This window comes from Canis lupus, chromosome 30 (genome assembly GCF_003254725.2).
Source record: "Canis lupus dingo isolate Sandy chromosome 30, ASM325472v2, whole genome shotgun sequence".
NCBI lineage: Eukaryota > Metazoa > Chordata > Mammalia > Carnivora > Canidae > Canis > Canis lupus.
Window position 1 is genome coordinate 4,693,775 of NC_064272.1, and position 23,036 is coordinate 4,716,810.

General features: G+C 42.6%; 1 protein-coding gene across 13 annotated transcripts in view; it reads right to left on the reverse strand.

The window, feature by feature from the left end:
- MEIS2 (Meis homeobox 2) overlaps positions 1-23,036 on the reverse strand; it is a 205,585-nt gene that overhangs the window by 119,817 nt on the left and 62,732 nt on the right. For all 13 annotated transcript variants that reach the window (XM_025473262.3, XM_025473260.3, XM_025473264.3 and 10 more), the window contains one exon: positions 21,241-21,386. In XM_025473262.3, the coding sequence (XP_025329047.1) occupies positions 21,241-21,386 (146 nt within the window). The remainder of the gene's footprint in view (positions 1-21,240; positions 21,387-23,036) is intronic.

Below are 23,036 nucleotides of genomic sequence, written 5' to 3' on the forward strand. Positions count from 1 at the left end.
TTTTTTCTTTTCTCCCCCCTTTGTTTTGATGCAAGACTATCTTCGCACACACGTGCACGCACACACACACACACACACACACACTCTAAGGCCACTGATCACTATATCATGCCAGGCTGTGATCAAAATAAACTGCAATCTTGTTCCGGGGTTGGGCAGGGAGGGCAGGTTTGAGGTGGGGGAAGTGGAGGCGGTCGAAGGGGGAGCATCTGTGAGCTGTGCAAGTGGGAGATCAGAAAGGCCTGGATGCTATAGGAGAGGAGGAGCAATGCCACTCATGAATATTCATAGCTAGTCACATCTGTAGCAGGCTTGCTACCTTTTTTCCCCCCTGTGCAGTGCAACAGAGAACACTAGTGCAAACAAAAGGAGGGGATTTTGCAGCTTCATCAAGCTCCAGATTTGCTCATGGCGGTGAAGTTTCTTTCTCCATGCTTTTTAAATTCTACAGATGGATTTAAATTTTTAAGAGTATTGAGCAGGAGATGTGCATCACTTTTGCTTCTATTGAGAAAGAAAAGCACCTCGGCTCCACAGTCAGGAGTTGGAAGAAACCACACAGTGGCAGAACAGAGATGACCCTAAGAAGTCCCTCATCCCCCTTCTTTGCCTACAGTGGGTCAAATCCCCAGTATCCTTTGATCCAGCAAAGGACAAACCTTGATTTCATTCTGAGGAAGATGAAATGGTATCGACAGGGGCAGAAACCAAAGTTGGTCAAGTCAAGCCAGCTACTACCCTCCCCGCGACAACAAAGAATGAATGATAAATTTAGCAGCCTCATGTTCAGTTTCCAAACGCTGCTGAGATTTATAGCTTCGCTGCTCCCATGGCAAACGAAGCTGCTCACAGAAAGCTATCTGTTTTTGATTTCACTCTGTTTTCTCTAGTTTTTGTTCTTTTCTCTATTTGCAGTTTTTTTTTTTTTTACTTTACTCTGCATTTTCTTTTTCCTGGTGTGAGTCGAATATCAAAGGCCAGTGCTGTTGGTAAGCTGCCAGCTTGCAAAAGCCACTCAATGGGATGTTATTAGAAACTACGTCACAACATGGTAGACAGTGATTAATAGCAACTGTATCAATGGTAGCAACTTTACAAAAAAAAAAAAAGATGCCCTTCCAGCAGCTGAAAAGGGGTCAGTGAAGTAAAAATAAGAAAGGTCTTCAAGAACCCAGGGCCCATAAATATTCTTGGGGAGTACAGTACCCTAGGACTGTGTTTGACAGAAAGAAAAAGAAATTCTTACTATGCATATAATAACTTTTACCTTTAAGTCACTTATACTTAAAACAGCTACACATTAATTTAAAATGAAGTCTATGTACAACTTTGGAATCATTTTATTGATGTAATGGTGTCCCCCAAAATAACTAGCAGATGGATTTCCACCCCCTCAATGAAACACTGAAACAAATTGCAGAATTGTCAAAATTTTATCGTGAAGGCACACACTCTATAAAAAGGTTGATTTTAAATGAATTGTAAATTTGCTTCATTGCACAATATTTTTCTAAAATTATAACCGGAAAGTATTCTCTGTTTAATTTTTTAGCATATCCTTTCACAAAACACATCTGCTGTGAAGTATTTCTAATTTGTGCTAACTGCTTTTTAACAAACACACAGTTGTAACTATGCCATCTAATGTTATTGGGGCAAAAAAGTACATTCTCCTTCACTCTCTTCGTAAATAAGAATCTTGAGTTGTTTTCATTGGGGGCAAACCAAGAGAAAATAATAAAAAAATTTTCTGAACTCCAGATGCAGGTGCCATCGAGGATTTTAAAGAAATGAAGAAAATTGGAAATGCAGTCAAACCAAAGTCACTTCCATCCAGCATGGGAGCTGGAGGTGACCGAAACAGGAGAAAGATCAACAGGTGTGGAAAGCTTGCCAGATTGTGTCTAATTATTAGAAGGATAGTAAGCAGACAAAAAGAAAAATGCCACTAACTAGGGCATGTCATAAGGTTGGCCAACCACAGAAAGAGTGGATGCTAGGATGTACTCTTGGCTTTGAGGAGGGAAGATGGAAAGCACTGAGTTACCACCCAGTTTTCTTTGCCGTCCCTATGTATTTCTCTCTCATACCCCTCTTATAGATTTGTGGTTAGTTCCTTCGGGGAAAATGGGATTCTATGGTGTTGAGGACAGAGGTGAGCTAATGATACCAAGAATTTTCAAATTAATTCACTTTCAAAATCATTAAGAAAATTAAAAAACGCATCCCCCCCCCCTTAAAGGGCAAACATAATGATGAGAGCTAACTTTTCCCAGTACTTCATGCATTATCTCCCTCCTGCACTCTGATAACCCAGGGAGGAGGCATGATTATCATGATCCCTATTTGACAAAGGAAGAAACTGGGGCTATTAAAAGGTAAAGTAAATTGCCCAAGGCAACTCAGCTAATAAAAAACACACTTTCAATCACCCTGTGATCACTGAGTATTTTCTGAGTATTTAGAGTTAAAAATCCACACACAAGAGATCTTGCATGGTAACCTTCATGAAATCAGAGAGCAACAGAAGTGAAGGACTACATCTATCTAGTCTGTATCTAAATGATTTCAAGGAATGTTTTATCGCTTCTTCACAACACAGTATCCTTTAGATGTGCTTTAGAAGAGGAGAAAGGGTGGCTATCTAGCCAATAAGATGCACACCATCTTATTAGTATTTTAGGTTATGCAATTTCAGTTAATAGGCTTATCCTCTACATTTTTCAAAGTAGTAGTAATTTTTGCAGAAAGTATAAACAATAACTATGTATGCAAAAAATCTTATTTCCTTAACAACTGAGTTATAAGAATAAATGCATACTTTGTGTAGACTAAGCTTTATTTATTTTTTTAAAGTTTTATTTATTCATGAAAGAGAGAGAGAGAGGCAGAGACACAGGCAGAAGGAGAAACAGGCGCCCCACAAGGAGCTCGATGCGGGACTCTATCCCTGGGTCTTGGGATCACGCCCTGAGCTGAAGGCAGCTGCTCAACCACTGAGCCACCCCGGCATCCCCTATCTTTAATCTGAGTATAAAAGGCAATAAATTGTATCACTAGAACTTAGACTTCTTGACATAATAAGAATCCAAGCAGGCTTTTCTTTCATTCATTCATTCACCAGTACATCTATCCCAAAAATTCCCTTCCGGTGTACCAGTGCAAGAGAGGAGATGTCGGTCATCGGGATGGAAAGATGCTCACTGCTTTTAGATATCACCACTAAATGGGAGGGAGTAGGGCACACATAATACAGAACTTCAGATCAGTCTCTGCTTCTTTGCTTAAAGATAAACCAAGGAGGGCAGCCCCGGGCGCCGCCTGCAGCCCAGGGGCCATCCTGGAGACCCGGGATCGAGTCCCACGTCGCGCTCCCGGTGCATGGAGCCTGCTTCTCCCTCTGCCTGTGTCTCTGCCTCTCTCTCTCTCTCTCTCTCTCTCTGTGTGTGTGTGTGTGTCTCTCATGAATAAATAAATAAAATCTTAAAAAAAAAAGATAAACCAAGGAATGGAGAAGGGGATCGGAGTGCTGTTGCCCCACATCACCCAGCAGAGCAGGTCAGGCGCTGAGGGTCCCACATTATGCTCACCACAGCCTCTGGCGGCGGGAGGGGGAGGGAGGACAGGGAAGGCGAATGGTTCAGCGCCCCCTCGAGCGAGCCTGCGCCAGGCTGCTTCACACAGTCACCGGGGCAGGCCTGCCCATTTCACAGATGAAGACTGAGCCACGGTAAACAACTTGCCCCAAGAAGCCGCGCCAGCAGGTGGCCTCCTGTGACCTACGCCGAAGCCCCGCCCCCGGGCCTCGAGTGTCCCTTGGACCCTGCGCCTCACCCTGAGCGCGGAGGAGGCCTGAAGCCTCGGGCCCTGGACAAATCGCTGTCAAATCTTCAGCTACTGTCGGCCCCTTCGGTCCGCCCCACGCCTGCCCTTTCACCTCGCCCAAACTGTCGGCGCACTGCGCGGTCCCTACAGCAGCCAAGGGACCACTTTAAATGCCCTTTGGTGGTCACATTTCATGATAGAAGCATCACGATGCCACTTGTTCCATCAAATCCTACAGCCCCCAGGAACTTAAAGCAGAGGGCCCTGCAGATGACTGGTGGAAATGAACCGAGGGCTCTGAGTCAGACACAAATGTCAGGTTTGCGCAGGGGCCGGGGCGCTCCTGGGCAGGGGGAGCGTGGGCGGGGCCCTGCGCGGTCAAGGTGACGCCGACGGCAGGTCCCGGCCAAGGTACCCCAGGTCCGTCCCAGGGCCCAGTGCAGATTGCAGATATAATGCAAACAGAAGTGACAAAACCCAAAACCACAGGGGCAAACACTGGCTTTCAAGTGCTGTGGGAACAGAGACGTTTGTTTAAGTAACCACTGTTTTAAATCGCATACATAGTAACACCAAAATAAACAGCTTGCGATGCTGTTTATTTTAAGATACACAATAGTCATGTAAAGTGTGGCTGCCCCAGATCCGGGGAGCCCGAACATCATCTACAGTTGTGGAGGCCCTCGGAGGACTCCGCTCCCGCCAGGCCTGTCTGCTTCCTGATTAGATAACAGTGAAGGTCACAACGCGCTGCTTTTTGTGCGGCGGAGAGCAAACAGCCACCACAAAGCCCCTGCCCCTCCTGCTCCTGTGAATTATGAATCGAGTCCTGCGGAGCGCAGGGTTTGCCAAGTGTCCTCTACAAAGCGTGTATTAATCACAGGTCCTGGGGAAAGGTCAAGAGCACCGCCTGACAAACCAGGGAAGGAGCTTGTCTGCCCACCACCGTCCTGCGGTCCTGCCCCTCCCCGCTCCAAACACTCAGGAGAATGAATAGAGGAAAACAACAACAACAACAAAAACCAAGAAAAAGAAAAAAAAAAAAAAAAACTTGAAAATACACAAGCTGGTTGGGGCGCCAAAACATGCGAAAGTGAACTCTAGAGAAACAAAGCTAGATCAAACAAACCTTAAGCATGATCAAAATAAGAATTCTATTTGTGGTTTATTTTAGCCAACTGAGTTGTCATCACCAGGCACTCTTTGCTCCTCCTTTCCTCTTCCATCCAGGTGCCTTGGGGAAACATATTAGGGAATCTTGATTTTGGTTTTTCTATGCTAATCTCTGACAGTGTCCTAGAGAGCTTCAGTAGCAAAGGGCTGCACATCCTAATGGCATGACACTCGGCATTCTCCTTTGGCTTTGTCTTCTGCATCCTAGGTCAGCTTGCCTCTTTGTCCTCCCCCTTACCTGCGGTGTCATGGAACAAAAATAACTTTGATCTTTTCCACAAGCATAACTTCTCATATCCTTGACTTTTGGAAACTTGAGTTTGTCCTGAAATATGCTGCCCTAAAAACTCTCTCCTTTGGACTGAGCTGTGTCCCTGCAAAATTCTTACAGGCTGAAGCCCTAATCTCCATTGCAATTATGTTTGAAGATAGAGATTTTAGGTGGTAATTAAGGTTCAATGAGGACATAAGGGTGGACCCTAACTTCATAGATTGGTGGTCTTATGAGAAGGGGGGGGGGAGAGAGAGAGAGAGAGAGAGAGAGAGAGAGAGATCTGCCCTAGCCACACACACATGCATTCCAAAGAAAGGCCATGCAAGGACACGTTTAAAAAGTGGCCATATGCAACCCAAGGAGAAAGCTCTTCCTAGACACTGATGCAACCAGCACCTTGATCTTGAACTTTCAAGCCTCCAGTAACTACAAGAAAATAAATTCCTCCTGTTTAAGCACCATCTCCACCCCAGTCTTGGTATTTGTTAGGGCAGCCTGAACTAAGATACTCTCCCACTGAAGTCACCTGTTTTTCTTCCTTACCAGTCCCTCTGGTATCTGGGAAGGGAGGCCAGACTTTTCTCTCTCTCCTTCTCTCTCGCTTCCTGCTCTCAGCCCCTGAGCTAAGGCCTCCCACCCACTTTCCTCATGAAGTCCATGGCATCTGCTGTCATTCCTCGCCATCACTGTTGCCAGAAGAATGTTGACCTCTAAGACACCTCCACCTTCTCCAGTGGCTTCTGTACAACCTAGACGGCTTCTATTTTTGAAGGCTTCAATATATACAGCAAAGACCTTTCAAACATCTTGCCTCTCTTAATTCCAATGTCATGTGTCTTTACTTCATTGGTCCTGGATTTCATCAAGTAGAGATACTGTATTTCCAAGATCACAGACCTTAAAATGCTCCTTCCCTGCTTCTCTGTTCTCCCTCTTAATCTTGATCTGGACTTGCAACTTTTCAGTGGGCTCCTGTGTTCCCAAGGTTAGCAGTCTCCCTGCCCAGTATGGTTCTTTATTAGAATAAATGCATTGTCTTGTACTAAAAACACAGTATACATTTTCTAGAATATTTACAACCTACAAATAATTATCAAGAGGAAACTAAAAATAAGTCACCCATATTTCACTACCCAAAGACAATCACTGTTAACATTTCATTTGCTCTTCTATGCATATATTCATATGTATTTTCTTTCACAAAAGTGGAATCATATCATAAACACCGCCTGATCCACCTGGGTGGCTCAGTCAGTTAAGAGTCTGCCTTTGGGGTCCTGGGATCAAGTCCTGCATCAGGCTCCCTGCTCAGCGGGAATCTGCTTCTCCCTCTCCCTCTGCTCCCCACCCCTCCGCTCATGTGTGAGTGTGCTTTCTCTCTCAAATAAATAAAATCTTAAAAAATAAAATTAAAAAACCCTGCCGTATCTGTTTTATTTTACCTAATAATACACTGAGAGATTTTTCCATACCCCAAAATATTTTTGAAACTGTAATTTTTAATGATTACATAATAGTCCATAATATTCCATAATGGTCTCCTACAGTTTGAAATATAGGTGGTTTTCAAAACTTTATTGTTATAAATAGTATCTCCATACATCATTTTGCATAATTTTGTGTAGGTTTCTTATTATTACTTTATGATAAACTCCTAGAAACTGAATTACTGGATCAAAGGATAAGAATATGATTAATAATACAAATTACAAGTTTAAATTCCAAAAAGGCTAAGCCAATTTTTATTGTCATTATTAAGGCAGATGTTTCCTCTCACTCTGGACAGAGCTGGACATTAATTGTTTTTAGTTTTTCCTGATTTTATAGAAAAAACAATATTTTGTTGCTTATTTTTACATTGATTTGGTTACTAATTACCTTGAACATTTTTCAAGTGTCTATTGCCCATTTGTGTTTCTTTTTTTGTGAATGGACCTATTCATTTTTTTCTTATTGATCTGTATACTGTATTTACACTAATCTTTTGCCTCCTATATGATGTTGCATGTATTTTTGCCATTTTAATGTCTGCCTTTATGTTATGGTGCTTTCTTGATATTCAAAAGCCCTAAATTTTTATTTTTAATTAAACCTACTACCATATTTTAAAAGATTTATTTATGTACTTTAGTAGTGGGAGGGGCAAAGGGAGAGGGTAAGAGAACCTTAAGCAGACTCTGTGCTGAGCATGGAACCCAATGCAGGGCTCGATCTCAGGACCCCAAGATCATGACCTGGGCTAAAAACAAGAGTTGGACACTCAACTCACTGTGCCACTTAGGCACCTCCACCACTTTTCTTTATAATTCCTTTGCTTCTATGCCCTAAAAGGGTTTTTTTTCTAAAGATTTTATTTATTTATTCATGAGAGACACAGAGAGAGGCAGAGATAAGAGAAGCAGGCTTCAGGCAGGGAGCCCAATGTGGGACTCGATCCCTGGCCCCGGGAGCCCACCCTGAGCGGAAGCCAGACGCTCAACCACTGAACCACCCAGGCATCCCAGCCCTGAAAGGATTTTACTAGATAAATAAAGGACTGAGAAAAAGTTATATTTGCTTCAAAGAACTCTTAAATGTGAAACTTATTTTGATGGAGAGTACTGATTGTTTTAACTATTTTTGAAAAAATTAACCAAAAAAAAAAAAAAAAACCACTTACTGACTTACTTTTTCCCCCCTCAACTTTGAGTTAAAGTGATGCCTTTAAAACTAATAACTTTCTCCATATATTTGGGTTGATTTGTGTATTCTTACATCATTCAAAGGATCACTCTGCCTACTGTGTTAGCCAGAGCATATCATGCAGCTTTATCATCTATTTTATGAATACTCAGTGCAAGACCTCCCTCATTTTTCTTTTCCAAAAATATCTTGACTTTTCTTAATTGTTTCATTATTCAGATGAACTGCAGAATCATTTTTCAGTCATGATCCAGAAAAAGAATATCTCATCGGAAATCTGACTTAACTAGTCAGTCATTCAAGAATTCTCTAACTAAAAACTCTCCCTCTCGGGCATATGTTTTTCCTGCTGTCAGCTTTCCCCCCTTCTGCCCCTGGGTGCCTGAGCTCTGCCTGAAGAAGGACGAAATGGTGCAGATCGGGGGTGCATTCCTTCTCCGGCCCTCTTGATCCAAGGCTGCACTGCTGTGCCCTCCCAACACACTCCCAATCACTCTCCACATTTCCTACTCATCCAGTGAGAGAAGCTCTTTTCTTTTTTATTTATTTATTTATTTATTTATTTATTTATTTATTTATTTATTTTTATTTTTTATTTTTTTGAGAAGCTCTTTTCTGAATTCCCTCAACTTTCTTCCTCTTCTTTACAAAAGGCGTCTACAAAAGGTAGATTCCTGCCTACCTTTCTACCTGCACTTTGAGCTCCACTTTCACTGGCTTCCTCCTTTGGAACCCTGCATTATGCACTGTCATCCTCTCCGCCCCTCCACACCCACAGCCTGGCTCCCTTCCCGCTGCCAGTGCAACACCTGATGCACCTGCTGAGCCCCACAGCTAAACCCTGCTGTCCCACACGCTGTCCTGCTCCTCCTTTGTTCCCTTCCAACTTTGCCAGCTCACTCTTCAGTTTGTAGAACTCAAAGGTAGACCAGGACTTCCAAGCGCTAAATCCAAAGGCTTATTTTTCTACATCATTGTCCTTGACCTTTCTGCAGAATCTACTTCCCCTGCTTTGAAACTCCTTCTCTTTTCACATGTGATTATGTTCCTACTAAGCTGATTTCTTTATCTTTTCTCATTACTTTCTCTCTTCTTCCCTTTCTTTTTTAAGTATTTGTGAGAGAGAGAGAGAGAGAGAGAAAGCAGAAGCAGAGGGGAGCAGCAGAGGGAGAAGCAGACTTCTCACCGAGCAGAGAGCCCAATTCGGGGCTTGATCCCAGGACTCTGGGATGTCGATCCGAGCCTAAAGGCAGATGCCTAACCAACTGAGCCACACAGGCGCCCCTCTCTTCTTCGCTTTAAACATAGTTTTCAAAGAGATTTTCTCCACTTACTCCTTCTTCCTGTGCTCTCTTCCTTGCTTACTTTCTCTAACGCCATGGTTCTAAGCATTGCTTCTGCAAAGAACTGCCTCAACTCTCAAACCACAGTGTCACCACTTCTAACTTCCACAGAGGTTCCCCACCTGGATATCTGGGTTGTGGAGTCTAAACCTAGGGCCTCAATATACATTTCTAAGTTTTTCCCACTGTTCTCCCATACATATTCTATGCTTTAGCCAAACAGAATTCTGTCTCATGAGCTACAGCATTCACAAACCTCTGGATATAGGATCAAAAGTAGCTTGATTTAGCATCCAGATCGAAACTATCTTCAGGAAAAAAAAAATAAAAAAAAAAAACCCACTAGTGTCTTGCTAAAAAGAGATGATTCTGTCTCTCCTAGGATTTAGAGATGCAAAGCTGCTCATTCTCACCAGATTGGCCAGCATGAAACGTGGCAGACTGGTGAACCGGTTAATTCTCAGGATGAAGAGTTTATGGACAAAGAACAAAGATCTCCAAATCCCCAAGGAGCTTGTTCCAAAGCTGTAATAATACAAGTGGGAGTAAGTTCATCGAGAGGTTTCTCTGCTATCATTCACACAATTCTTTCTCTTAACTTCAAGTTTATGAAATTTCATTATTTTCACTCATGATGCCATTATAACCATGTCACAGGATGAATGGTCTGTAAGTCTTTTGCCCTTTCCTTGGACATATCATGCTAACTGCATGGACTTGATCCTCATTCCAAACAGACTTAGGTCAAAAGAAACAAGTACAATATTTTCCTCTGAAAAGTATTTCACCCATATCCAAGTTCAGGTTTCATGGAGCTAAGAGAGCAAATTAATCATTTCGGTGGATTATATGAAAACAGTAATGAATATCATTTTATGCTTTCACCGTATCCTGCCCTTTTCAAAGGGTTATTCCTAATCCCAGGTAACTCAAAACAACAAGGTAGAAAAAAAACCCAGCACTCAGAAAATTATATGACTTGCCCAAGGTAACTCAGAGAACAAAAGGGTTGAGCAGAGAGATTCAAAGATCTTATTCAAATAACTTCACATTGATCCTAATGATGCTGCCTCTGGTGTGTGTATGGGTGTGTGCATGTTCCTATAAACAGTGGGAACTTCTTTTTCCCTACCCTGAAATGTTTGTTTGTTTTGGTAAAGCACAAAAAAATTAACAGATTGTCCTTACAATCAAAGGTAGGCAAAGCACAGATTCTTTGATTAATTCCAAACATTTCCACTATTGTCTACCCCAATCAGGTGCAACCACAGATTCAGGAGAATGTAAGCACCTCCTGTTTACTTAACTAATCACATATACAGTTTAAATAAGCAGGGGTGGGGGGTAGTACTTGGAATAGACCCTGACAAGAGAACACGAGCATGTAAGAACCAAAGAGAACCAAACAACACTTTTCTTTAAATTTGCTCCACAAAATTAAAAAAAAAAAACAAAAAAAAAAAAACAGAAAAACACATATACATATGTACATACATCCATACTTTAAAACTGTTTTTGAAAGGATGCCCAGGCTGGTGACAGAGGTCCTATTAAAAACTGATGCCTTCCACTTGGACATACTTGATTATCACTGAAGCAGTTCACTAGCAAACATAAAAGCTTCAGGATTAAGCAGTAAGTCTTCATCAAGTGGTCGGTGGGATTTGCCACATAGGTCTAAACTTACGGCTTGCTAGAAACTAATGCAAAAATTGAACTGAGCCTATAATTGACTAATAATGATTTCCTATTGCCGGTGCCCTCTTACCACTTTTTTTTTTTTAATTCATTGTGAGGCAAAGTTTAAAACAAGTGTAACAACTCATGAGCTGCCTACAGGTATCTTGGAACACTAAAATGGAACCTGCAACTTTTCACCACGGGGAAAAAAAATAAGGCTGCTTTTACAGAGTTCCAACATGTCACCAAACCTACAGGGAATAATCCAGCATTCATCTCTTCTATTGATAAAATCTTTTTTTCTTTTTAAAAGACTAACACCACCCCCAGTACACTTGGGTTGTTTATTATCAGCTTATGACAGGGTCACACCATGTGTCGGGGTAAGAAATAAGCCATTTTACAACTGGAGTATGACCACAGTCATGAGATTATCCTTCTCTAAATTATTAGTTATGGAGTTGTCAGCTATTTCTAAATCAAAATTAATTCTGGAATATTTGTGAATGTAGGGGGATTATTCAAGAAGTAAATCTATCTACATGTATATACATATTGTAATGTGAAAACTGAGATATTAAAATTAAGTCAAGAGCAGCAATAAGATCTGGTGGATGAAGGCAGGATCTTAGTTATCCGGCTGTGTTAGGCCAATCAGATATCAGCAGACTGAGAGGCAGGGGGGTTGGAAGACAGCTGATTAGTGGCTCATGTTAATTTTCTATAATGCTCAGAGTAACTGGAGAATGACATTCTCTTCCTTTCTTGTCATCTCAGAATCCCACAATAATAATCTCTTGAGTTGTAATTTTTCATTTTGTGGACAATCAAGGGAGAGTCAACAAATATTCATCTTATCTATTATAACCAAGAAGTAAAACTATAGTTTAAGAAAAAATTATCTGCCATTATATTGTGACTTGACAACTTATCCACTATTAGATAAAAACAACTTAAATCAGTTCTGGCAGATTTGGGACTTGGCAGTTCAAAATATGAATAGCAAATGTAAAAGCATGAAAATGGCATTACTATTATGTTTTAAGAGGATAATACACCTTTAAAGGGTGCCAGTGATTACTCTGCATACTGTAAACAACTGCTGCCAATCAATTTAGAAAGTGGTACCCAGCGTGGAAGCGCACTAAAGCACATTCCGTTCCCCCAACCTAATGCTTCCTCCCAGTCACTACTTCTTAGCAGGGGTAGGGGGTCAGGATATCACCTTTACACTTTGTAATCTGTTCCAAACTGCAAAAACAGACCACGGCACAGAGGAGGCAGGGCATTTTCAGGAGTTGTCTGAAATCTGTGCAGCGATGGTCTCTAAAATCAAAACTAAGCCTGAGCATGATTACGGGGCAGGGTGGGGAGGACCCTGTCCTGCCGCAGCAAAGCTGAGGAACAGTGTGTGTTCTCACTACCCACCACCTTGGCCTTTCTCGCCCAGCAATCCCAGCCCCTCCCCGCAGGATACCCTTGCAGACTGTGGTCGGGTGGAAGGAGGAAATGGAAATGTTCTCTATGATCTGAATGAATATTCACGGGTTTTGCTAAACAGCATTTAATGGCACTCTATTCTTAGAGGTTTTAAATAGCTGAATATTCAGATATGCACATGCCTTTTCTTTTATTCAAGGGTCCTCCATTCTCCATCTCTTTGAATTCTGTAACGTATTTTTAAACAATTATGCTTAGAGTGATATTTTATGAAATTGGGTGTTAAACTTTGAGCTAATAATTATTTTAGTGTCTTTTTGATGGTGATTTAATAAGCATTTCATTCTTCAATCTTCTCACCCAGTTGCTCATTTTAAAAATGTGTCTGTCAGCTAGTCGCTCATAATCTGGGACTTAATTTTCTTAATCTATCTCAGCTGAACTTCTTTTCACATGGGGTTGTTTGATATATTTTTGAAATATCTCCACCAGATGTTTTGCACTGAGGAGACCACACACCTCAGCACGCCCACGGGAGGCCATTGCCACCACCACTGTCCTGGGGACTTTACCTCATTCAGAGTGTGAATGGGGCCTGCTGAATCCCAAACGCATCAGCCTTCATGGGCAGAACCCCTCACACTCTAATCCCAAACACCAAACTGGGACTCTAAGGGAAAGGTTATGACACAACAAGGCACAACTTTTTCTTTTCCTCAAGAGAGACAAAGTAAATTTAGTCACAATTTTATTTCTTCTAGAGGAGCTTCTAGGATTCAACACAACATTAAATTTTTGGCCTGTCTCTTTAATTTGAGAAATTGTAAAAACGACGACAGATGGCACACAGAATTGACTTATGTCCTCTATTCTTTACTGAAGAAGGGAGTGCATAGAAACTTTGATAAAGACAGAAGCTCCAGTATGCAGGTCGCTAGTAAAATTATCTGGTGGCTCTTTGGGCAGCTAAGATCAGAACATCCAGCTTTCTTTTGTAGATGTTCTTTAAAACCAACCAACAGGGCAGCCCGGGTGGCTCAGCGGTTTAGCGTTTGCCTTCAACCCAGGGTGTGATCCTGGGGACCCGGGATAGAGTCCCACACCAGACTCCCTGCATGGAGCCTGCTTCTCCCTCTGCCTGTGTCTCTGCCTCTCTATCTCTCTCTCTCTGTCTCTCATGAATAAATAAATTAAACCTTTAAAAAAGTTTAAAAAAAAATAAAACCAACCAACCCTGTTGTAGATTGACACTGGTGATCGCAGTCCCAATGTTCAGCACCCTCCCTGTCCCAATGAGGACATGATGGATGTGCTCTGAACCTCAGCAACCTCTGAAATTACCACTCTTCCCACCCCCGTCTCCCGCCCCCACCCCTCAAAATCATTATGAAATAGGAAGAACACTCAAGCTTACAGTTAATTGGAAACATTGTGAGAGAAGAGGAATGCTTAGGACAGCATGTCCATGGGAAAATAAATCACCCAGCATTGTTATTTAATGCATTGTGACATCATTTCCTGAAATTAAACAGAGATGACACCAATTCAGACGATCTCCAGTATAAGGTTCCATTCAAATAATTCACAGATGTTTTCTCCTGGCAAGCAAAAAAACAATGCAAAGGCTACAGCTAGGGGCAGCCTCCCACCACTGCATGTTTGTGGGAAGCCCTCTCTGCTGGTGCTTTTCAGCTGTGTGTTCTGCATCTGCATCTCCACATAAGGATTCCTGAGCCCAAGAGCCCCACTTCTATCCTAGACTCATCCAGATCTCTGAATGTGAGACAGGCCATCTCTCACTGCATAAGTCAGTCCAACATTTTATTGTTGGTATTCATTTGGCCTGTAGCAATTGGTATTAAGTAGATCAATCTCAGAATCAGAAAGGCACTAATTTTCAAGTAGAAATAACTAATGTCATGGAGTACTGATGCACTTAACCACCCAAGACCCTTAGAAAGATAACTAATGATAGGAATGATCAGAGTCTCCCCATGGATACCCATGTGGAATGAACAAGTGGAGAACCTGGGGCTGGCAGGTTCTCTCACCCTTGCTAATTTCATGTGGTACTACTAGAGCTTAGGCCGTTGGAAACCCAGGCACACAACCACAAAACCCAAATACTCAACATCTGTACAGCACATCACAGTCATAAACTGACTACCTCATCTGATGTAGCAACCAACCAGCTAAGTAGGACACAAATGTACGATTTTAGTTTTTAGATGAAAAAGTAAATTCAGAGGTTGACTAGCTTACCTGAGATTACAAGAGCTCAAACCCAGTCTTCTAATTTCACATTCAGTGACCCCTTTAAAAAAATACCATGCTGTCTGGCAGGGACTCTAGACTTTAATGCTCTGAGGAAGCTGGAGATGCTAGACTCTGCTCACATATTGGACCTCTTAGAGCAAAAGGGAGCATTTTCTATCAAAAGTAGTCCCCAGCTGAGGCATTCTGAGCTGTTCCATAACCAGTTTCTTTTTTTTTTTTTCTTATTTATGATAGTCACACACACAGAGAGAGAGAGAGAGAGAGAGGCAGAGACACAGGCAGAGGGAGAAGCAGGCTCCATGCACCGGGAGCCTGACGTGGGATTCGATCCCGGGTCTCCAGGATGGAGCCTGCTTCATCGCCTGGGTCAAAGGCAGGCCCTGGGCCAAAGGCAGGCGCTAAACCGCTGCGCCACCCAGGGATCCCCCATAACCAGTTTCTTCTTCATCTCCCACCTTATCCTGGAAGGCTCACCTTACCAGGATGCTCTGGCTTTCCATTAGCACCAGCACTCATGGATGGTATCGTTGAGCATAGCTTAGCAGCCATCAGCTGTTTCTACAGTTCTGGAAGGCATAATTTAGATTATGGTCTCTCCTGCTGAGGGGCATTTGGGACCGGTTTGGCAAAACCTGATCTTGCCGGCTCACACAGACCACAAAATCAAGTGATTACTTTGGCTGCTCAGTTCTATTGGTCAAAGCCTCCTGCTAGCCATTCGGCTAGATTAAAATAAGAATTACACCATATCCTTATTATAAGAACCAGGCATAGAGCTGAATGCTTTATGTTATCTCATACAATCCCTGCAACAACCCTACTGAGTTGGTTCTAGAATCATCCCCATTCTACAGATATGGAAGATGAAACTTAGAGAGGGTAGCTGTTCACGATCAAAAATCTACTCTGTTGCAGACTCCAGGCCCTGTGTTTTGTTCTGCTTTGCCCCGTCATTAATAATTGAGAGTCATGACACTGGTTGAATCCTATGCCTGGAAAGCCCCACGAAAGGACACTCAGTGTTCCCCTTCCATTCAGGTAGGACCCATCTAACTTTCCACAGTCAGACAGCCAGGCTCTATGCTCTTAACTGTGACACTGGATCACCTCATTAAAAAAGAAGAAAGAAGAAAGAAGAAGAAAGAAGAAGGAAAAAGAAGGAAGAAGAAGGAAGAAGAAGGAAGAAGAAGGAAGAAGAAGAAGAAGAAGAAGAAGAAGAAGAAGAAGAAGAAGAAGAAGAAGAAGAAGAAGAAGAAGAAGGAGCCGCCGCCATCTAGGTCTACACAAGATAAAGAGAACTAGTTAAAAGGCAAATAGTCTATTTTGGAGTCTTTCTCGGTCTGTCTCTCACGTGTATGTGTGTGCACAATAAAAAAACTTTGAGATGACCAAGTTGATGAACTCACAGGGGAAGAGATATGTGTTCTTCTAATGTAATGTGGAGCTGTATTTACTCATAACTTGGGTACACTGTCTCTGCAAGACGATAAACTTTAAAACTCATTTTTATTACCAGAGACCCTTACAAAAAATCCCATAAAACAATCTCTAATAGACAAGGAGCCAAACGACTTTACATGTGAACAGCAGGTTTCATCACTCTCCCTCTCCATCAGAGATAGAGTGGGGGGAAAAAACATTTTGCCATGAACAAAGGGCACCATTTTTATAACCTGCCGTTTCAGGAAGGCTGCATGGTATTACATCACTTTAAAGTAAATTTGCTTCTGATTCTGTACACATATCTTTGAAAGAAGCCCCACATCCCCTAAGTGTGAGCTTTAGCCCTGTGTTTTCAAATAAGAAAACCTTTAGTTAGAGACTGCTATGAGCAAGTGGTGTCTTTGTGTATGAGCACTTCCTGTTTTCATTCCGTGATCAAATATATTCTTTGCAGCACAACTAGAAAGCTCTCCAAGGTGGCAAGTGGAGGTGCCTGAGAGCCTAAGTGAGCACACTAAGGGCTTCTTGGCGTGCAGGAGTGTTTCACGGTTATGAATAAACCGCTAGCCCCGGCATTATTCCTTGCTGTTTCTTTCTTTAACTATCTTTGAAGTCAAATAAAAACAGTTGTAATGGCAGGCTTACTTTTATGATACCATAATCTCCATGTGTTAGTGAAAGGAATATACTTCCCTAGGATTTCCCTAAGTTCTTTTGCCATTGGGTACTTTCCAGCAAAAGCACATACATTTCCAACAGATTCTTTCTTCAATCTTCACTAGATTTTTTAGTCTGAGAAGCCAGGCAGAGCCATCAACCAGTAGAAGAGGGGGGTAATCATATATAGAACATTTCTAGCAGGTGAATTTCTAAATATATACATAATTTTGAAATATATATATATACACACACATATATATGGGTTTACCTTTTCAAAATTATTATGAGTTTTTTAAAGGGGATTTTTAAAAGAGACTTTGGAAATTAGTAGTTGGAAACCAGAAATTAATTATTTAGCCTCAGATGAAATTTAAATTCAAAGTGCTTAACTCTGAATATGGAAATTCCTCAATTCATCCAACAATTTGTGTGTTTTTTTTTAATGCCACTTTGAATTTAGTTCAAATATTTCCTTCAGATAATCAATCAGCTGCAAGCATATTACCTTTCTCCCTAAAGTTAGCGGTGTACTGAGATTGTTTTAACTGTTACAGTTGTAGTAGAACTTGTTCTTCCAAGAAAACTGAAGGTTAATGATTTTTGTCATATTGAGACTAAGACTTAACAATTGCTACAGTTGGCCTTTGTTGAGGTGGGCTTCTTTTTTCTCTGGGCCTTTTGAGGTATTCAGAATAGGTGACAATAGCTTGCAGTTGAGAACATATGTAGAGAGACCCCTGTGGCTTATTGGAAAAAGTTGCTCCATGCTGGTTGGGTGTTTGGAAAAAAAAAAAATACAACCAGAGTTCTTTTATGTTCTGCTGGTTAATGAATGCATGAATGTCAAAATGGGCCAATGGCCCATTCAGGGGGCAAAGCCTCAGCAACCCCCTTCTTTAAGAACACATCCTGAGATGCAAAATACATTTGCTTAACAAATTAAAATAATGAGATAATTCAATTAGCTTCTTTTTAAAAAAAAGAAAGAAAAAAGGGTACATCGGGGATTATTGTAATACAAGAACAGGTCATACTGCACAAAAGGGGGAAAAAAAACCAGTTTGAAATAATGTTAAAGAGACTAATAATGGAGGAATGCACACTGAATCATGCACTTGTGAAGAAATTTACATGAAATAATAATTTAGACTGCATCGAGTTTCAGCGAGCTAGAGCCAACATTTCACTTTGAAAGTTGAAATTAATTAAATGACAGAAAAATATAGTGGGCATCTCTATTTCCAAGGACTTCCTCATGCCTGTTAGTGCATGTAAGAAAAGAAGTCTAAATTAACATGTCGCTAGTTAGGGGTCTCTATTCTTGGTTTCTGAGCTCGGAATTATAGCTGAGTAAATCTTTCAGCTCATTAAAGATTGGAAAGTAAAAGTTTTACAGGACCATCCTCATCAAAGTTACTGAACCTCTCTTCTGCAGTTGGGGTAAAATCTGGATGAAGAGGGAAATTTTTTTTTTCCAAAGAGAAAGCTGAGGAGAATTTCCTTAGGACACAAGGGAGGTTTAGAAAAGGCAAGGGAGGGAGCAGAGGGAAAGACTGGGAGACAAAGCCAGTGGGAGAAAGTAATGAAAGGGCCATGTTGTGAAGGAAGGTCATGGGGAGGAGAAAAATAAAGCACTTAGAAGGAGAGGAAAAGAAAGGGGGACAGGGAGACAAGGATGACCAGGGCTGCGACAGAACAGGGCTCTGGCTGCGTGCTCGTGAGGCAACCCCAGTGCTGTGGGTGCAGGAAAGGAGCCTGCGGTGTGGACACCCTGCTCTGTGTCCCTCTCATTTGAAAACTGGGCCAATGGAAGGTCCAGGGAACTCAACGGGTTTCCGTGAGGTCGAGCCGGGGCAGGGGCATGCCGGCCTCCAAATGCTCTTTGAATTCTTCTCTCCCCACTCTACGGACCGGACTGGCATTCATGAAAATCTTCAGCTGCCCATAGACTTCTGCACCAAGTCCTGAGGTACTTTTATTTACCCAGATGGAGGCACCCTCGGGGTGAGGCAAGGTGCTGCGGGTGGTGGGCAGCACCCTGCATGGCCAAGTAACAAGGAGAGGTGGGCAGTCACTGGCCATGCACAATTCTTCACCAGTGGCCACAGTACATGGTGGGTTCGGCCCAGGGCAGGGCAGTGGGAGGTAAGTACCGACAGGGTAAGGCAGGGGGCCTAGCAAGGGCTCCAGACACCCATCTGGGGGCTCAAGGCAGGGGACATGGCTGGGGGGGCAGCTTGAAGAGAAAGGGGTGAAGGAAGTCTTCTCCACCCAGAGACTGGGGGGAGTGGGGAGCTTTAACAACAAATCCAGAGAACGGCACTTCGCTTCTCTGTCTGTCCCCTGCTTTGATGCGGAGTGCATTGCTGGCAGGGGTTGTGTGAGATTTATCTGCCACCCGGAAAGGGGAGAATGATTCTAGCCAAGTCATCAGAATCAAAAAGCACAGGGCTGGGGACAGGGCAGGTTGGGTCCTGGTGGCAGCGTGACCTGGAGTTAATCACTTCCCTTCCTGGGTCTCAGTTTCCTCTTTCGTAAACAGAGCCACTGAACTCGCTCAGGTTCTGCTGGCCTGGGGCGTGGACTTCGATTACTGAGGGTCTGCAGATACATGGATATGTTTGCTTGGGAAGCCAGTGTCGAGATCTTTCTTTTCCGCCAAGAAGGGCTGAGCTGTGCAACAAGCCAGGGAGACGAGACGGAGGGAGGACCGGGAACAGGTGAGCGGCCTGGGAGCCGCCTGCCCACCCACCCGCCCACCATCTAGGCGCCCCTACCCTGCCTTGCTAACTTGCTACTCTAACCAAACAAACCTTCAGTTAAAACAAAACAAAACAAAAAAACAAAACAAAACAAAAAAACGAGAAACCCCTCCCCTTGCACTCACTCGACTTCCAAATTAAAAACATTTTACAGGTTAGTAAATCTCCAGCTGAGGTGATGTAGCAAAGAACAGCTGTGAAGTAATTTTGATAATGATGAGAATAATAGCCACATGGCAAGGTTCAGGGCTTTGCTGTTGCAGCTTCAGTGCTCCTGAATAGATAAAAGTGATTAAATACTCCTGATTATCCCTGACCAATATGTAATGGATTTACAGCCCTTTCAATTAGTCAGTATTTGCTTAGGACTCATTATTTTGTCTTTGGTTAAGTAATCAGCCCAGAGACCGCATGTTCCGTCTAATTCCTCTGAGCCAAGTCAGTGCAGGGCCCTGACCTTTGAAATGGCCATAGCTGCAAGGCAAGAATAACCACTACCAGGGCAGCCTCGCTGGTTCCCCCGGCTAATCCTGACACCACAGGCCAGATCGATACACCTTAGTTTGCTACTAATGTCCTTACATCAAAATGGCCGATTTAGGGATGTGAATTTATCACCCGGCCCTCCCCACTAGTGCTCCACCCCTTGCCCTCTGTAGGTCTGCTGCAAGAGCAGAGCCACAGCCACCACCATAAATAAAAGTGGAACCTTGTCCTGGACCCATGACACTGTAACTAATGTCATTCAGCATGGCAACCCACAAGTTGGATAATCAAAGAAGACCTTCAGCTTTCAACGGGCTACTCTGTTTTTCAGCATGAGCCTAAACAGAATGGCCTGAAAACAATATCATAGCAAGCAACCGCCTCTGATACCTCTACCACTTGCCCAGAATTTCCAGACGAACAGTAAAATATGAGTGCCCAGTCCCTCTGTAAGAAGATACCGTGACTTTTTTCGGTCATGAGGGTCTTAGAGTCAATGGTATACACCGCATAAAACCGACTGTGAGCAGGAGAAAGAGAAATCATTAAAGATGTTGCATAGTTGATCTTTGCCCAGAAGTGAACCGGGTTGGCTTTTAAGAAAATGGACTTGAACAGTTACAAAGGAATCTTTAGTCTCCACCTTACAGATGGAGGCACTACAGCACCTATAAGCTTTCTGTGTTTGTCACATAAACGCATGCCACATTTGCACGTGGCTCCAGTGATTCCAGTTGTACCTGATACCAATGCGCTGGGACACGCATGGGGCAAGGAACCCCCTCCCTTTTTTTTTTTTTTTTTTTTGCCTCCTAGAGGAGATGGCTTTCATTAAGAGTGTAATCAGCAGTGTTTATGGATTCATGAGCTCCTTGCAGCCATTTCGCTTGGTCGCGGTGGCATTAGCTGAAGTTGCTCTCATACTTTCAGCATCAATAACAAATTTACTTACATATACTGTGTAGGGCCCTAGACCATCTTGAGTAAGGTCGATTCCTGGCCTATTAAAACAAAAATCTCCTTTCTAGAGGGTGTTCTGTGAGTGGCCACAGTTGACGAAACCTTAACTGCTCCATCAGTCATCAGATTTCAAGAAAGGGAGAAGAGGCACCTTATTCCTAAAAATCTGTATCAATCTGTACAATTTGCTAGCAGAAGGCAAAACAACACAACTTTCTCTTTCGTGTTGACTTACTGTGAGATGTTGGAAGAGCCATGCTCTCATGATATTTGTTGCTACTTTGGGGAAAATGCCTCTCTTCTTCTGGCGTTTTTTGTCCTTGTCTGGATCGTCATCGTCACCTGTGCCAGGTGAAGCTACACTGTTGTCTAAACCATCCCCTAGTAGGAAAAAAAAATGAAAATACATTAGACAACACAGAAATGGTGCCAACAACGATGTGCGGCTAATGATGAGCTCAGCTAAGCTTGTTGAAAGAAATCCATTAAGCAGGTATATTCTCTTTCATTAAAGTATAATTGGAGACACAAATATGTAAAAGACAAAATTAAACCAGGCCTCTTCAAATGTTAATTTTGTGTGTCTCACACTCGCCCATATCATTAATTCAATTATAATTGTGCGCTTGACACAGTGCAGTAGCTCTTTGTCAATTATGGAATCCAATGTGGGAAAACCGCCATCAGAAAACCCATTTGGTGAAAATGCATCCCCATGCCCATCGTGAACACATACTGTAGGGTAATCAAGTTAAATGTTCTGTAGTCTATATATTCTAGGCTGCCTGCATAGGTGACAGTAACTGTGTCACTGTTCATTGCACATAACACACTGCCTGCTCAGCCCCTCCTACGACTGTCACCTCCTACTCACGCACATTCACACACTCCTCAGATGACCCTACACTCAGCATTTGCATGACATGGAAACTTTTAGCTCTCTGCACCACTAATCATGATCATGATCATTAAAAAAAGAAAAGAAAAGAAAAGATATACATGAAGGTAGGGTGCTCACTTAATCAGAAGTTTCCATCAACATCTTTCTCTTCTGTGCTTTTCTCTGGCATTAATTGTGCATTAGCAAAAATCATTTACTTTTAACAGTCATAGTTATTTTTTCTTGCCCTCCAGCAAAAATGCCTTGAAAGCCTGCCTGGAGGGCATCTAAATTATGTATCTGAAAAACTCTTCTGGCAAGGCATTGCAGGACCCCTACTTTCTTAAAATTCATACGAGCACGTCTTCCTGTTTTTGGGAAGGCATCAATCAAGAGCAGCAATATATGCCATATCCCTACATTAATATTTGAACTAATAACTTTAAAAAAGGAAAGAAACAAGATCCGACTTGTGGCATAATCAAATGCAAAATAAATGAAGAATACGGGGACAGCACTGGGGCTTTATAGATGGCTGTGTTTTCCTTGCACATCATTAGCCTGGAGCCACACGAAAGAGGAAAACAGAGAAGTGGAGAGTTTATGCTCCCTGCTGGTGTTTAAGAAGCTGGGGTCCTGGAAGGACATCTGGGAATTGCGCTGAGATGGGGGTTTTTGTAATTTAAGAATAGACATTCATTAGCAGTAAATGCCATAAATCCCATGCTAAGTAAAAACCTTGTCCAAGAAAGCCTAAAACAATAAACTCTGTGCTCAATGTAGCCTGAGCTAGACGCTCCGCAGCTTCCCAGCTCAGTCCCAGACCCATTCCTTCCTCCTGGGCTGGGCTACACCAAAACGTCCTGCCCAGCAGGCTCCTTGCCTTCTAACTTCTGTGTCTAATCTGTGGGTTCCCCTATACCTGTTCTTTTCCTATCTCACCAAAAAACCCTCAACCTTCTTTGACCAGAGAAGCAGAGAAGCCACAGCAAAGAGCTAGCAGATTAATTTTATTGACATTTCCATTTTCACTGCAATGTGATACCCTCCATCACATGGAAGAGATGACCCTCACTATTTACAGACTGACAGGCCACTTCATTACAACCACCCTGCCCCAAGGCAAAGCAGCTCCCTTCCATCTGCCCAAA